Source organism: Hippopotamus amphibius, chromosome 7, assembly GCF_030028045.1.
Source record: "Hippopotamus amphibius kiboko isolate mHipAmp2 chromosome 7, mHipAmp2.hap2, whole genome shotgun sequence".
NCBI lineage: Eukaryota > Metazoa > Chordata > Mammalia > Artiodactyla > Hippopotamidae > Hippopotamus > Hippopotamus amphibius.
In genome coordinates, this window is record NC_080192.1 from 76,884,383 (window position 1) to 76,902,033 (window position 17,651).

A 17,651-nucleotide genomic window follows, 5' to 3' on the forward strand; every position below is an offset into this window, starting at 1 on the left:
AAAATATGAAACCTATGCCAATAAACACTATTCATAAATATACATTCATGCCAATAAACACTATTCATAAATATACACTCATGTATATACTGGGCATACAATACAGAACCACATTGTTAGAACCCATCATGATAAAGTTCTATCATGATGGACTAACTAAAGTAGGATCTTATTTCTAAAGGAAAACAATCAGCTCCACAAATAATATACTATTTTGAGTAATAATTATGAAGCTACTTTTTAAAATATTATTTTAGTAGTATGGTTTGCCCAACGCATTCTAAAAAATCATTTATAATTTTGGTAATTAATTAAAAAGGCACTAGATCTCTTTCTCTCCCATTAATAAACAGTTCAGAGACATTGGGATAAATTTATTGCCAAAATGCAATAAACATCTCACTGTATAAGGCTTTCAAATCAGATTTAAGTTCTCACAATTATGAGTAATCATGAGATTGAATTTCAGTTAATATCGCCACCTTGTGGTCTGGTTGTACCTTGACCAATATGAAGGATCTTTGCCAAGTCTATTGGTTATTAACAAGTTAACATACTAAACTACTGCATTGGCTTTTAAGATTCAGATATTCCAAATGTGCCAGTAGGAATCTGAAGTGTGTTTTCTATTATTGTACTAAAAATAACAGTTGTGTACAGAATATGTATTTGGGAGGTGCACGGTATAATATACATAAACTGAATTTTACCCAGGTCTATTTTTACCCTCCTTAACTTTCTGTAGCGCTTATTGTGTGTGTCATTCTCTTAAAATTGCCTTACAGCTTTATGTAGTTAGCTGTGGATGTACAGTCTCCCCGATAACCCCTCAGATTCCTCAAAGATAGGAACCATTTTTATGTTCAATTCCGTTTTCTAAGGCAGGAACCATTTTTATATGAAATTTGGTGTTGTGACTAGGCAATACATGGTTCCAAGCAGTGAAAAAGACTGCAATAAAACGTTTCTCTGCCCTCCAACCACCTAGTGCCCCTCCCTCTGAGCGGCCAGCAACTACATTTTACCCCTGTTGCACCTGCCCAAAGCAGCCGGAGCGGTATGGGGTGCGAGGTGGACAACGTTATAAGGAAAGTGAAACTGATCTTTGGTATTCTCCAGTTCTCTCTTTGCAGATCTCTTTCCCTCTTTCTGGTGCTGCCCCCTTCCCCCACTCCCCCCCGCCAAGGCCCCCTCCGGTTGCCCACTGGGCTCCTTACATCCCTTCACCAGCGCAAAAGCAAAGCTGCTGCCTCCGCTGGAATCCTTCACACTTCCTGACTAAATTATGGAGCCTCTCCTAACTCTTCTCCCTCTTCCTTTGTTACCCTTCTGATTTATTCTTCCCAACGTTTCCAGAACAATCGAATAGCTTCTGTGCTATGTTGTAATGAAAGCTTCCTAAAAATACAGTTCAAACAAGTCCTTCTTACCTCTCTATTATCACCCACCTTTACACTCCACTCCCGCTACAGGACCCACTTTTTCCCCTTACATGTCCCCACTGCCTGGGGTCCCATTCTGTTTCCTCGCAGTTTTTCACCTCTGGCACCTCAACACCTAGCATGCTGCACACTGAACGCATGGGTTACGAATAAAGCGCTCGACACACCTTCATGGACCTCTCTGCCAAAACGGACCTGTCGTCCTTTCTCTCAGCGGGGTGCCTGGATGCACCCAGCTACTTTGTGAAACACAGTCTCAATAAAGAACTCATACTAGGATGCCGCAAGCTGAGAGGAATTTGATGTGATGTCTGAAAATACAATTCCAGAATCTAAAAGCCCCAATCCCAAATGGTGGAATTTCAGGTAATGTGACAGGCTAGGGAGAAAAAGGGAAGCGTCTAACATTGACTGAAAGCTTACTATATTAAATGTTGTTCAGACAGTCTTCTCTGTATATTCTGCCCTATTCAGAATAGACTTAAATGGCTCACTGTGCTAGGCCTATCTTACTCACTTGGGTGTTCTTCCCAATTATCAATGGAACACTGAGACTGAGGGAGGCTGAGTAGCCTACATAAGTTATGGCATTAGTGAGAAGAAGAGTCAGACCTGTCTGACTCCAAGGCTTCTGTCCGTTCATGACATGGCATTGCTAGCACCTTCAACTCAAGAAGTATAGGAAACCACCGGCTTCGGCAATGTAAGGCTGCTGCCTTACTGCCTGAAAGCAAGGACGGTAATTCAGGAGTCTTGAGAATCTCTTCTTGCTCAAAGTCCTCAACAGGCTTATGCACATATAAATAAATGCTCAAGATATGTGTGCGGACTGAAATTAAATGATATGTTAAAAAAAACGAGGAAAACAGTTTGGGGGGAGGAATTCCTGTTAGTGGTTTGATTGTTATGTATGTAGGTAATACCACACCTATAACAGTAGTCAATTCAACACTATTTTATATAATATTTTACCAAATGGACCTACCTAACATCCTTGATCAATCTATCTGTTTATCCCAGGGTTGTCACACATGTGCTCAAACTTATTGGGAATCATCCGATGTCAGACACATGCGCCCAGTCAACTGGTTACTAACAGAGAAATGGAGATGAGAGCCATCTGCCCGCTGGTCCTAAGAAACAGGTGGCCCCACAACAGAGTGATTACTTCTGATCTGCTACACAATCAGGTGGAGCCTCTTTTGTCAAAGGTTTGTAATTGTAAACTACCATTTCTAAATATAAATGAGCCCAAGTTGATTCTGTCCCCTTGTCCTTCCTCCAATTAGGAGGATTCTTCTTACCTAAAATGGTTAAGTGGCAAAATAAAGGGGTGTATCCTTGAGTTACCTTTCTGGACATTGGTGACATTCTAAATACACAGTTAACGCATAATTTTCAACATTAAAATATGCTACGCATTAAAGAAATGCATGTGATTCAGCTGTCCCTATGAGTACAATCAATCAATAGCTTTAGTGAAAACTCAGGTATCTCAAGCCAAGGGGAAAATATATATATACGTACTTCAGACTTCAATATATTCTTCAGTTTATTAACCTCCAAATTAGTGTCTTGAACCTTCTGTTTAATGTCACTAAGTTCACTATGAGTATCATTCAATTTTTTAGACAGTGCCTATGAGAAAAAGAAAGTTAGATTTGACTACAAAAAATTGAAAATTGCTCTATGTCAAAACCACCGTAAATAAATTTTTAAATATTTACAATATATATGATAAAAATTAATACACCTAATATATAAAGCTCGTATAAATACAGTGAGAAAACATAAGAGTCCAAATAGTAAATGAGCAAAGAACCCAAACACAACTCACAAAAAGGAAGCACAGGTGGATAATACTTGAAAAAAGTTAAAATTTACTACTAATCAAAGATATGGCAAGGCATGGGCATTTCCATGTATTGTTGTAGTAAATGTAAATTTGAGAAATGCAAATCTGTGATCTGCTACCTGGTGATGCATTTTTAAAAGCTCATAAAAATAAGAAAGACAAATATGTTGCTTTTTGTTAAAGGTGGGAGATGGATACATGGGTATTCACTATACCTATGTCCACTTAGAAGGTTTTTTAATTTAAAGAAGAAAACTCATAAGTGGGACTTCCTAGGTGGTGCAGTGGCTAAGAATCCACCTGCCAATGCAGGGGACATGGGTTCAATCCCTGCTCCAGGAAGATCCCACATGCCGCGGAGCAACTAAGCCTGTGTGCCACAACTACTGAGTCTGTGCTTTAGAGCCCGTGAGCCACAACTGTTGAGCCCATGTGCCGCAACTACTGAAGCCCACGCACCTAGAGCCCATGCTCCGCAGCAAGAGAAGCTGCGGCAATGAGGAGCCCCCGCTCACCGCAACTAGACAAAGCCTGTGTGCAGCAACGAAGACCCAACACAGTCAATAAAGTAATTAATTAATTAATTAATTAATTTAAAAAAAGAAACCTCATAAGCGTCTGATTCAATCTGAAACTCAACCTATAAAATTTAATGAAAAATGCTTATTAAGGCATTATTTGCTATGCGACAATGTTTATTCACATTAGGTGAATGATGCAGTAAATAACAGTATCTATATAGTGGTAAAACCACACATCTCTAAGAAATGTTTGGAATAATTTTTAATAACAAAGAAAAATGTTAATATATATTTTTTAAAAATCAGGATAAAACACTAAGAACATCTCAATTTGTTTAAAATTGTGGTATTGAGGAAGAAATTTTTTTAAGTTTTCTGCTTTTCAAATCTTCTATGATATGGGTTCTTAAACAACCTGCAGTCCACAGAGGGGTCCATCTTCTACTCTTGGGCCCTATGACCCAAACAAAGGAAAAACTACTCTTGAACATTTGTATATTGCTATGATACTAATTTTCTTCTGACTATAAAAGATGTTTAAAAGGTGTAACACTATGATGTTATAGTAAGCTAATAACAGTTACAACATATTTAATGAGGGATTATGCTAGACACTCCAAGTTCTTGCTAGGCATATTCTCATCTACTCTCCATTTTTACAGTTGAAAAACTGAGAGAAGTTAAGTGATATGATCACACAGCCAGGCAGGGGACTTCAACTCATGTGAGTCTTAAATACTCCACTCTATTGCCTTCTCGTGTAGAACAAAGCATGACATAAAGTGGTATGTGGTTTTATCCCAGTACATTAAAAAGTTCATGTAAAAGACAGTATAAAAATTTTTTAAGTACATTGAAAATCAGTAAAAAAATACGTTAACAGTGGGTAACTCTGGGTGGTATATTTGAGAGTTTTTAATCTAATTTTCATAACTATGTTATATTTACCTTTAGTCTATTTGCTTTAGCTATAGAGCACACAAAAGTAGATCCTATAAATTCACATCTCTTGTTTTTATTGCTATAAACTTTTAAAAAATAAACTTTATTTTAAAATAGTTTTAGGCTTATAGAAAAGTTATTAAAATAGTATAGAGAGTGCCCATACACCTTGCACTCAGCTTCCTCTATTATTAACATCTTATATTAGTATGGTACATTTGTCATAATTCATGGACCAATATTGATACATTATTAACTAAAGTCCATATTTTATTCAGATTTCTTCCATTTTTACATAATGTCCTTTTTCTGTTCCAGGATCCCATTTATTCATTAGCTTTTGAACAAAGCACTTTAACACCTCAGGCAACTTTTCAATAATTAACAAACCTTTGCGTCTTTATATCTGATTATGTAAATTAAAATATTTAACAGTTTAAAAAATACAGACTTTTATGATGCAAACTAAACACACTGAGAGCGATGGCAAAGTTAGGGAAATCATCGGGACTGAAGAATTTTAAAGGGGGAAGAAAGTTTCCAAGTAGAATTTTTTAATGTTAAAATTAAAAGTGATATTGGTAATGAAAGCTCTGGATAAAGCTGAACTGCACTGGCTTAGAGAGGAAATAATCATAAGAGAAATTTTCCTAAAAAGAATCCAGTGCTAAAGAGGACCAAATAATGTATCATGTTCCATATACTCATATTCAAACAGAGTAATAGTCCATCTAATAAACCTACCCTTTTCTTAAAAGGTTTTGAAGGTTTTCTTCACTTGTTGGTTTATTCAAATATTTATCCTTCACTATGGAAGTACTTCTCAAGGTTTAATACAAATCTAACATACCCCCGTTCCCTCTTAACACTGCATGTTTGAAATTCTCACTTAGAAATTATGTGGCATAGTCTGTGTAATAATGGTAAAAAATGGCTAGTTCCAAAGCCTGAGCTTTTCTACAAAATGAAATAAAGGCTGTGCCTCAGAAGAAATACCTATTTTTCTTGGAGAAAAAGATTCTAGGAACAAGTATACCTGGTTTTCTTGTTTAGCTTTAGAAAACTGTTCTTGGAGATTGTCATTCTCATGAGCTAAGATATCCCTTTCCCGGGCAATTTGAGCCAGCTCATCATTCGTCTCATCCAGTTGCCGACGCATTCTGGAAATGTCTTGTTCACACATAATTAGGGCTTCAGTAGACTGTCTGTTCCACAAATCAAATAGTACACAAGAAGAGACATTTTACCGAAACAGGATAACAAATTTTCACAAGACAGAAGATAGACAGTTAGCATGAAAACACTTGAAGAAGTTTTAAACACATTTAAATTTGTAGGAATAAATACAGCGAAGATAGTGCATTGAAGTTTCTCTGTTGCCAACATTTCACTATGAAAAAGGATGCTAGACATACACAGTCAATGATTTGTTAAGTGTTTCAAAACTTCTGATGCTCAAGTATAAGAAAGCCTTCACCCTACCTCTAGCTGCTATGGCTTAGTCTCCTTGGCAGGCTCCTCTTCCTCTTAACAATGAATGATTCTCAGGGCTTAACTCTTGGCCGCCTGATTCTTCTCACGCACCCCCTTCTCTCAGACAATTCCTATTCATATCCGTGGCTCCCAACCCTGTCTACACACAGACAACTCTGAAAGGCCTCACTAGATCGTTATATTTAAGTGCTTACTAGACATATCTACAAGGAGGTCTCAAACGCTCTTCAAATTCAAACACACATATTTTCCCACGTAGGTTCGTCATGTCCAGCATTCATCCCTCGTCATAAACCTGGCATTTCCCTAGATTCTCTCCCTCACAAACACCACACTCCAGTCCCCCAAATTCCCAACCCCAGTTTATCATAAACTCTGCAGCCTCCCTAGATTCTCTCCCTCACAAACACCACACTCCAGTCCCCCAAATTCCCAACCCCAGTTTATCATAAACTCTGCAGCCTAGGTAATCTTTCTGACAAAAAATCTCAAAATTCTTTAATGATTTCTCATTGCCCACTTTGTGGGCTCCTTTGTGGGTAACACAGGCCTCTGCGTGCCGGCCTAGCCTCTCTTCCTTCATTTCTCCCCTCACGCTTCAGGTTCCCACACACTCACCTACTTGTCCATCAAGAGGCTCTTGACCGTGATCTGTGGTTCTTCGTGGCTCTTTGCTGCTCTGTCTACCTTGGACGCTCTTCTCTTTCCCTTCCTTGACAAACGTCACACCCCCCTCTACCTCCCTACACAGCCTGAGGCCCCCTTTCAACGTGAGAGAAGCTGGCATCTCACACACAACACTGAGCTCCTTGCTCCTTACTATCTTTGTGCCCAACACAGCACTTCATTCCCCAATAAGTGCCCAGATTTTTGTTGAAGAAGTAATTTACCTTGATGCCTGTTCCATCTCAGCAATGATATTCTTCATGCCTGAAATGGTCTTTTCCTTGAAAAGTAATATAAGTATTAAATAAAAAATTATCTTGAACTGTTATTTCTTTTAAAACTGAATATATTAGAAGAATTTCCCAACCTCTTTTTGATTTACAGTTGGTTTTAAACATTTATGTTCTATTCTTCTTTGCTACACTTTAAAGCCTAACAATACATCAATGTGAGTGTCTGTGCTGGATAAAAACAATAGATTATGCTCCTTAATGCAAAGACTATACGTAGGTATATTGATATGAGATAATTATACCAAATACTGTTAAAAGATGTTATATGCAGTCACCCAACAACACAAAAACCCCTTAAGCACTCTGTTTTTGGAGTAAACCCAATGGTTTGGCATTAGGTTCTGAACTGGGAATAGGACTGATTTACCTCCTCACTTCTTCGTGTTGTAAAACCCAGGAAAAGGAATCATGTAAAACTAAATTTATTTATTAGGAACAATAATTTTGCCCAAGTATAATAGTCATCAACATCATCTTCAAAAAGCTGTTCCAATGGAATTACTTATAAAAGTATACTATTAATTTCAGGTGTGAGCGAATAAGGAGGTAAACATTAGGCCTAGAGCAAAGGTATAAGAAAATAAATTATTGCTATTCTTCCTTTTCAAGGGTGTGGCAAGGGAGTAGAATGAATGGAGTCAATCAAGACTGAAATGAGGGGGAATATCTTAATGCCATCAATACTATTGCCACACCTCCTCCTTTAAAAACTCTCTGATCCTGAACTAGTAATGGATACTATACATAGATACTTAGCACTAACATTAGTCCTAAAAAAGTAGGAAAATTATTCTTCCATTAAATAACCAGATTTCACTTTGCCCTTTGAATTTTCAAATCCTTAGTAACCAAGTAACAAGATGAAAACTAAACCTGTATTTCCCAGCCAGTGCTGTTCCTATCATCAGAGAGACAGGTGTGTGCGTGTGTGTGTGTTATCTTCCTTTATTCATGTGCTCCTCTCTGGGGTATTTTTATCTCTGGTTTCCTGCTCTGATTTCTGATAAAATGGTACAGATTCCACATCTGGCAGTAATGGATACTGAAATATGATTAAAATATCCATTAGCAAAACTGTTAAACCCCTTTAAGAAGCATGAGCCAATGGAATAAAAACTCAAAGAGAAAATACCACTTAAAACGCAATATTTACACATGCTTTTACAATATAACTTAATACACTTCTAAATAAATTCTGAAAAGCTAATTGAACTTCTAGTGTTTCTGACAGCCATTACTTGGTCAAGCTTTAAACATGGTTTATAAGCCTAAAAAGGACTTTCCTTTACTAATAGAAATTAATCTTGAAAGATTCTCTAAGAACAGTGTAAAGTATCCAGGGCAACAAAATTACTGTATAGAATCCAATAATATATCCTCTTAGCCTATTTTTCTCTTAATATGACCCTAATAGTACCACTTCTTAAACTTTTGAAATTTATGCCATCATCAATTTGATATTCCTTGTACAAGCTCAATATGTTTGTCCAACCGAAGACACAGAGTCAGCCTGGACAGGTGGTCATAAACCTACTCAGAAAAAAGAAACAAACTAAAATTTAACACAAATAATTCTGGCTTTTATGATTCAAAAATCTGTGAACTTGCTATTGAATTTTCTAACTTTAACTGGTAGCAAGTAGTAGAACATCATTTTAAACTATGATTACCAGAAAAGTGTCACCTTATTCACTATAATATAGATTTTTCCATAGTAATTTAATTCTGTAATCTCCAGATTAAAATATAAAACTACTGCTTTTCACTGAAAGGTATTATAAACTCAGCTCTGAAATAACATTGTAGAGAACATTCCCTCTTTTGAATGTCTAACATTGTTTTTAAAAGTTATTTTCCCTTCATAGGATGGATGTGCTTATATTCATAATCCTATACAAAACTCTTAATTTTGAAAGGGGCTTGCAACTCAATATTCTTTGTGAAGGAAAAGATAATACTGGTACAGTTAGCAGAATGGAAGAAATATGAAATATGAGATGTAACAGAGAGAAGTGATATTCAGAAAGATTTGAAAAATTTGTTTCTAAATATTAATGTTTTTAAAGAAAATCACGTTTAACTATTCAAAAAGTGGTTTGAATATAATGAGAAACAAAATCTCTCACCCCCAAAAAACACCGTAAAATGTCAAAAACATTAAAAGATATTAACTACAAAGTAATGAGTCAGATTTTTCAATAAGTTAAAAGCCAAAATTAACTACCTCATGTACTGTGATAACTTCAGTTATGCTCATGATTCTCAAATCTATTAACTTCAATTTCCTCTCCAAACCTTAAAATTCAGGAGCCTATAAATATTTCACTACATGTCCCAAAGGTATGTCAATAATCTTCCTCTCTAAGCTGTGTCCTGTGTGCTGTGTCTCCTACTTCATGCATAGGAATTATTCATGTGGTTCCTAAGTCAGAAAGCACATCTTGGTCAACCTTACTTTCTAAATATAGCTGTCTATTTCTCTGATGGATACTGCCACTCTCCTAATACAGTTCTTATCATTTTACTGCTAACAAGTATCCTTGTCACTACTCTCATTTCCCTACAATCCATTCTTTACATGGATTAACAAGTGCCAGGATAATGTTTTAAAGGTCTAATTGTAACATTTCATTTACATTATTTCAATGATCCGCTATACCCATGATGATGGAATCTAAACTCAACATCACATATATTTTTGATTTGTTGTTTATCTATCCCATCTCATCTTTTACCCCCTCTTCATCCCCCCATACTCACCTCTTGCACTCTCTTCTCTGAACCTTCTAAACTATCAAGAAATCTCACTAAATTCTCTTATGAAAGCCACTGGGCTTTCATATAAGTAGTTCTACTTGTTTGGATCACCCTTTCTCTAAAATGTGCTCTACCTATCTGGATCACTCTTTCTCTCACTGTCCCCTTTCCGTAAATCTTTTCCTGGCTAATTCCTAGTCGTCTTTCAGAGCAATGCAGGCACCATCACTGCCTGGGAGCTTCCTAGATTTTCTTCCTTCCCCAGTCCAACCCCAGGCTGAATCAGATATGTTTCTGCCAAACTTCACTCATGCATTGTGCATATGTCATTATGGCATCTCATAACAGCATCTTTCTTTATCTTTCTCCAAATTATACCACAGGCCTTTGGAAGGTATGCCCACTCAGCCTCAGTTTTAATATAATACAGGGTACATGTCAATAAATGTTTGTTGAATGGATGGATGGAGGGGGTAAGTGAATGAATTAGTTCACTTAGAGAGGGAAAAGACCTTATGCCGGTAATACTGCCTTTGCTTAAGACATTTGTGGAAAACAAATGTTTAGGAATTGCCTTCAGAATCATTTTATGAACTGATTAGAAAAGGGGGTCAATATTTCCCTGCCTTTTTGAAGACACCTTTTTGTTGTTGTTTGAACAACTAAAATGTGGGATGAAGCTTATCATCCAACTTTATTCACCAGTTCCATATGATCTACTCTCAAAGGCTGAGGATGATGTAAAAACGTGCCCCTAGTTCTGAATACAACTGCAGAGGTGGTTTTAATGAAATAAACATATTGCCTCCCAAGGTGGCTACCTGAAAATATAAGTTCTGGTGTGCTTTTAAAAAGAAATCAGTCTCGCTGCTTTTTAAAAATTATGCTTTACATTTTGATATTTGAGTTAGTTATTGTTAGTGAATATTGATCATAAATTGATGAGAAAATCTATTTAAAAATATTAGCTAGTGAATTTGAACACATAGTTCCTAAGACTATCTTGAAATATTTCAAAATCAGATCTTAAAGTTTAAACTTCTAGAAAAAAAATGAGAAAATCCTATTATTTTATTCAGATTCAAGTTCAAACATTTCTTTTAAACCACAGTTCTCAGAACATACTTTCATTGCCAAACTCTCTCCAAGGGATGCAATATTCTCAGATTTTTTATCCAAACATGCTTGCAGGCATTCCTTTTCTTTAGCCATATCATTGAGGGTTGCACCAAGAATGCTGATTTCTTCTCGTTGGGCAATACTTTGTCTTGTAAAATTATCTAAATGTGTAATTATAAAGGTATTGATTTAATCAAGATAAAATTAGTTCCAGTTCAAGCAAAGTGAAATACTTTTTCAAAGTTAGTTCTCTTATATTATATTCAATGACTAAATATAAAGTACTGCATCCCAAATAAAAAATAGCTTTTGTTGTTAGTGATTAAAAATGAAGGTTAATCATGAAATTCTAAATGATTTATAAATGTAAAAGCACAATTAACTATTTGAATTAAAACAGCAAAGGAAATTTCTATATAACAAGTTCTGTGTTACCAAAACCTTCAATTTGCCAAATCCAATTAATATTTTTTCATTATTTTGCTTCTCAAAAGTATCTGACAATTGATCATATCCTCCTTTTTAAAACATGTTGCTTTCTTGCCTCTCCAAATGACACTCACTTCTGGGTTTTCTTCCTACTTCTTTGGCTTCTTCTTACTCAGTCCTGGATCCTCTTCTCCTCATTCTCTATATTTCCCTAGGTGATTTCACGGTTTTAAAATATCATTTATATGCTGATGTGTCCCAAATGTATATCTTTAGCTTAGATTTCTCTTCTGAGATTCAAACTTATCTATTTACCTGCTTACCCTACATTTTTACTTGAACTTAAAATATCCAGAAATGAGTTCTTCAATATTCCCCTTTTATATTTTCTTTTAATACTTCCTGTTTCAAAAAAAAGTACCTCCACCCACCTAATTGCTTATGCCAGATATTTCTGAACTGCATAAGAGCAAATCTTAAAAATATTTATTCAGTTTTAAGATGGGCTCTTTTATAGTCCTGACTAAAATTTTACTTTAAAGTTATAGAATAAGTTATGACCATATTTTCATAAAGGTCACTGGTAAGAAACAACAATAGGAGACTTTAGAAAAATAATTTTCCCTAAAAATTCAAGTGATACCATAGAGATTGCCAAATATATGTACACTTTCCACGAAAAATAGTATATATGTAATATATTTCATTACAGCAGCTATAGGCACGACATAATATAATTTAAAAAACCTTGTAAATTTAAAATTGATCATCACACATTTACAAAGTATTGCTGCTATGTTTAGCAATTTCTTCACTGAAAAATATGAAGCCACATCTAAGTATTTATGGTCCTAAATTTAAGTAAAAAATTTTACTATCAAATAAAACATACATTTTCCTATGATTTTTGACTAAAAAACTTTTAATTTAAGGGCCTATTTCTAAGTTTATCTATGTTATAACTGAAGAGAACTTTTTTTTTTTTTACCAGACTTAAAAAAAAGTAACATCAGGAAAAAAAAAAACTCACCAATTTTTTCATCCAAGCACATAATTTTCTCCTGAGTAAGCTGTAGCTCATATTTTTTCTTAGCAAGGTGTCGCTGAGTATCAGAAAGATCTTTTTCTGTGTTTTCATATAAAAGTCTGTAAACATTTTAATAATAAAACTAATTCTGAAATTTTATGTTTTATCAACTTTTAATGTATTTAAATCTAAAAACTTTATGGATACTAATGTACATTTTTTCTTCTTAGTATTTTCATTATAAAAACACACTACAGGAGGTATGATATAAAAAGGGTAAAAAAGGACCCTCAATCCACCACTCTGACATAAGCAACTATTAGCATTTTGGTGTTCATTAGTCAGTATTGTCTTTGCTATGCATATTTTAAAGTTACCATATTCTAAATTCAAAATTTAATCTTGACTTTTTTCACCTACACTTAATCTTTAATATTTTTCAGTCTTACAATTCAGCCCTCCAAATTAGCATTTTCTGGCTGAAAAATCTTATATGAGCATTTACTGTTAAGTAAATTTAACCATTTACTTAAGTACTCCCCTAATATTAGACATTTAGGTTCATTGCAGGTTTTCACTATTATAAATAAATCTGTAATGAACAGCATTTCATTCAGTCCACAAACACTTATTAATTGTCTAGTATGTACCAGGCACTAGGTGATGAGGAAGCTATGGTGAACTAGGTGGGCAGTGACCCTGCTCTCATGGAGCTCATAGTCAATAAACAAGTAAACAGACTATAACTTCTGGAAAAATGGAAACTAGATAATCTGAAAGTCCTCTCACCACAAAACACTTACACATACTAAATAAGATATAAGAAGCATCCTTTTAAATGTATAGCAAAACTTAGTAGGACTTGTAAGGGAAGACCCTTGGAGCCAAATCACAGCAGTAAGACTATAAATTCATGTTATGTTAGATACGGTTGGGGTTTGCCTGTCTCAGTGGCCTAAAGTCTTGTGTTTTTACTCAGAAACAGAAGATGAGGCCACAGAGATGTCTGCAATACAAGTATTAGGACTAAGATCCCCCATATAAGTCACTAAGGGCTACACTATTAATGGAGAGGCCAGACTAGAGGAAATCAGCTTGGCAAACATTGCTAGGGCCAGGGTAATAAAAATAACTAAAAATGTTCATTGGGAATTCTCAATCTCAAGATAAGAAATCAAAATAAACTCTGGTTCTAGGACGGTCATATAATCTAGAACACTTGGTGGAAATAAACATAAGAGTTCTCTAGAGGGACATGCCCTCAACTCAGGCACAGAACTAAAGCTCAGATAAAGGTCTGTTGAAAATGAGCTCACAATTCAATCTTAAAAACACATTAAGAAAAAATCCAAACTTAGTAGGATCAAGCAACACACAAAGAACTTCAGATTACAGCATTATCAAACAGAAATTTAAAAATAGTTTTAAATACTAAGATATAAAATAAGTAATAGAATACATAACGAAAAGAAAATGAAATCAGCATATTTTAAAAAGAACCAAAGAGAACTTCATTGAAATCATTGAAATAAAAATTTAAAGAAGAACAACATCAACTGACAAGTTTAAAACAGCTAAAGAGACAAATTAGTAAGCTAGAAAAAAAAAAGAAAAATCAGAGGAAATTACCTAGAGTAGAGCACAGATAAAAAAGAAAAAAATACAAATGAAAGTTTAGGAGACATAAGGAACAGAATGAGAAGCTTCAATATTCACCTAATAAAAATTCCAGGAGCGAATAAACATAATATTCAAAAAACAATGGCTAATACAATACAGGAAATCTTACACTAAAGAAACATCAATGAAAAACATAAACATTGGACTTCCCTGGTGGTGCAGTGGTTGAGAGTCCGCTTGCCAATGCAGGGGACACGGGTTCGGGTCCTGGTCCAGGAGGATTCCACATGCCGCGGAGCAACTGGGCCCATGCACCACAACTACTGAGCCTGTGCTCTAAAGCCTGCGAACCACAACTACTGAGCCAGTGCACCACAGCTACTGAAGCCCATGCACCTAGAACCCGTGCTCCACAACAAGAGAAGCCACCACAATGAGAAACCCCTGCACTGCAACAAAGAGTAACCCCCTCTCATCGCAACTAGAAAAAAGTCTGCAGGTAGCAACAAAGACCCAATGCAGCCAAAAACAAACAAACAAACAAATAAATAAATTTAAATTTAAGAAAACCAAAAATACCATAAACACCAAGTACATAAGTCATGGGTAGAACAAAAGTCATGGGCAGAACAAAAAACAAATCTGTATCTATTAGGACAATTATAAATGGGGGAGGGCAAAAGGACTTAATGGGAGACAAGATTTCTACATTTAAACTGATAAAATATGACACCACTAGACTGTGTTGTTATGTACATTTAATGTAATACCTAGAGAAACCAATGAAAACATCTATATAGAGACACTCAAAAGTATTAAAGATAAATTCAAATGGAATTCTAAGAAATGTTCAAGTAACCCACAGAAAGGCAGGAAAGAGAAAACAGAGATAAGAAAAAGAAAATAGAGATAATAAAAACAACAGGAAGAAACAAAAACAACAAATAACACAGGAGACTTGAGCCCTAATATATAATAATTACATTAAACGCATAAGGTCTACCTTATTTATTTGAAATAAAAATTTAAATACCATGTTTGTGTTAGCTAAAAACTAGAAACAATCAAAATGTCCCTTAATAGATGAATGGTTAAACTGTGGTACATCCATATCATGGAATACAATGATAAAAGTACAGAAAACTATACATACACATTGTACTAGTGACAATTTTTGTTTTGATATTATTCTAGTTATATAAAATGTAATCGCTGGGAGAAACTAGGTGAAGGGATCTCTGTATTTTTGCAATTTCCTTTAACCCTAAATTATTTTAATTTTAAGAAGTAAAACAAATTCCAAATCCAGGCTGCACAGCTAAACCAAATAAAAATCTCAGGGTGGGAATTAGGAATCACTATTTTTTTTTTTAAAGCTCCTCATTTGATTCCAATATGCAGCCAAGGTTCTTATGGAGCACCTTTTACTGCTGCTTCACCCAGCGGGCAAAAGGTGAAAAAAATGACAAAGTAAGTGTTATGTGAGACAAAAAGTGGTTGCAATTTTATGGTGTCTTTTCCATCTTAGGACTCTTCCATCAGCCACAGTGTGAACCCAATGAGGCTGTTCCCCCAAAAGCACTGTATGACACACTAACATATCTTGATGGAAAAATGTGTTCACGGGCCAAAATGACATTTGAAAAGACAAGTCATTCCAAAAGAAACAAAATATACTGATTACAGAATCCAGCAGTAGTAATTATATTAGAAGAAACAGATCAAAATTTTAAAATTAGACTAATTAATATATTAAAATAAAAAGATATTAGCAATATGGAAAAAGTACCATGGGAAAAAACAGATGTAACAAGTATGAGAAATGTAGTAGCTGAAAATGTTTTAAAATGTAAATAGCAGAACGAATATAGCTGATAAATGAGTTAGCAAAATGAAAGGCCAAATTGAGGATATTTCTCAGAATGAAGTATAAAAGGACAAATAAATGGAAAATACAAAATGAAAAGTTAGAAGACTTCACAAATCTGACTTTAAGACATTATAGTACTCATAATAGACAGGCCAGAAAGATGCCCACAGTTACTCAGTCAATTAATTTTCAACAAATACGTCAAAGCAATACAACAGAAAAAGGAAACAACTGGTATTGGAACAAATGAATTGCCATGTAGGAAAAAAAATGAATCTTGACCCCCTACACCACACCATATACAAAAGACCTAACATAAAACTATAATGCTTTTGGGAGAAATCAAAACATACATGTAAAAAGTCTTAACCAATTTTAGTAAATCAAATCCAAGAATATACACCATGACCAGCTGGAGTTAATTCATGAATGCAAGGTTGGTTTATGATCTAATATTAATACAATTTACCATATTAACACCCTAAAAAAAAGAGAAAAAAGCCATTTGACTGAATCAATAGATGCAGAATAGGCATTTGAAAAAATCCAATATCCACTCTTCATATGAACTCTCAGCAAATTAGGAATAGAAGAGAACTTTTTCAACCTAATAACAGGCAACTACAAAGAGTCTATAGCAAACATCATAATGGTGAAAGGCTGAATGCTTTCCTACTAAGATTAAGAATAAAACAAGGATGACTGTTATCATCCTTCTATTCAACATTATACCAGAGGTTTTAGCCAGTGCAATAAGGCAAGAAAAAGAAAGAACAGACATTCAGATTGGAAAAAGAAGCAAAATTCTCTTTACTCACAGACAACATGATAATCTATGTAGAAAATCCTACTCTACCAAAAAACCTATCTTAAGAAGTGAGTATAGCAAGACTGCAAAATACAAGAGCAATATGCAAAAATTAATTTTGTTTCTTACACAGGCATACCTCATTTTATTGCATTTTGTTTGACTGCACTTTGCAGATACTGTGTTTTTTACAAATTGAAGGTTTGTGGCAACTCTTCATCATACAAATCTATTAACACCATTTTTCCAACAACATTTGCTCACTTCACGTCTCTGTGTCACATCTTGGTAATTTTCAATATATTTCAATCCCTCCACCAGCAAAAAGATTATGACTTGCTGAAGGCTCAAATGATAGTTAGCATTTTTTAGCAATAAAGTTTTTTTAAATTAAGGTATTACATTGCTTTCTTTTAGACATAATGCTGTTGCACACTTAAGAGACTATAGTATAAACATAACTTTTATAGGAAACCAAACAATTTGTATGCCTGCTTTATTGTGATATTTGCTTTATTGCAGTGGTCAGGAACTGAATGTACAATACTTCCATAGCAAAAACTTTTCATATCCTTAGATTTGGCAAAGGTTTCTTTAAAAAAAAAGAAAAGAAAAAATTATATAAATGAAAAATAATTTCAATATAATGTACTTCATCAAAATTTTAAAACTTTGTTCATCAAAAGACATTGATAAAAATAAAAAGGCAAGCTATACACTGGGACAAGATATCTGCAAAACATATATCTGACACAGAATTTGTAGCTAGACCATATAAAAGACTTTTGTAAGTGAATAATAAAGGAAT

At 34.7% G+C, this 17,651-nt stretch overlaps 1 protein-coding gene across 7 annotated transcripts in view; it reads right to left on the reverse strand.

Moving 5' to 3' along the window:
* TSGA10 (testis specific 10) overlaps positions 1–17,651 on the reverse strand; it is a 117,316-nt gene that overhangs the window by 38,337 nt on the left and 61,328 nt on the right. For all 7 annotated transcript variants that reach the window (XM_057742902.1, XM_057742905.1, XM_057742901.1 and 4 more), the window contains 5 exons: positions 12,549–12,664; positions 11,096–11,250; positions 7,145–7,200; positions 5,797–5,965; positions 2,970–3,080 (listed from right to left, as the gene is read on the reverse strand). In XM_057742902.1, coding sequence (XP_057598885.1) covers positions 2,970–3,080; positions 5,797–5,965; positions 7,145–7,200; positions 11,096–11,250; positions 12,549–12,664 — 607 coding nt within the window. The remainder of the gene's footprint in view (positions 1–2,969; positions 3,081–5,796; positions 5,966–7,144; positions 7,201–11,095; positions 11,251–12,548; positions 12,665–17,651) is intronic.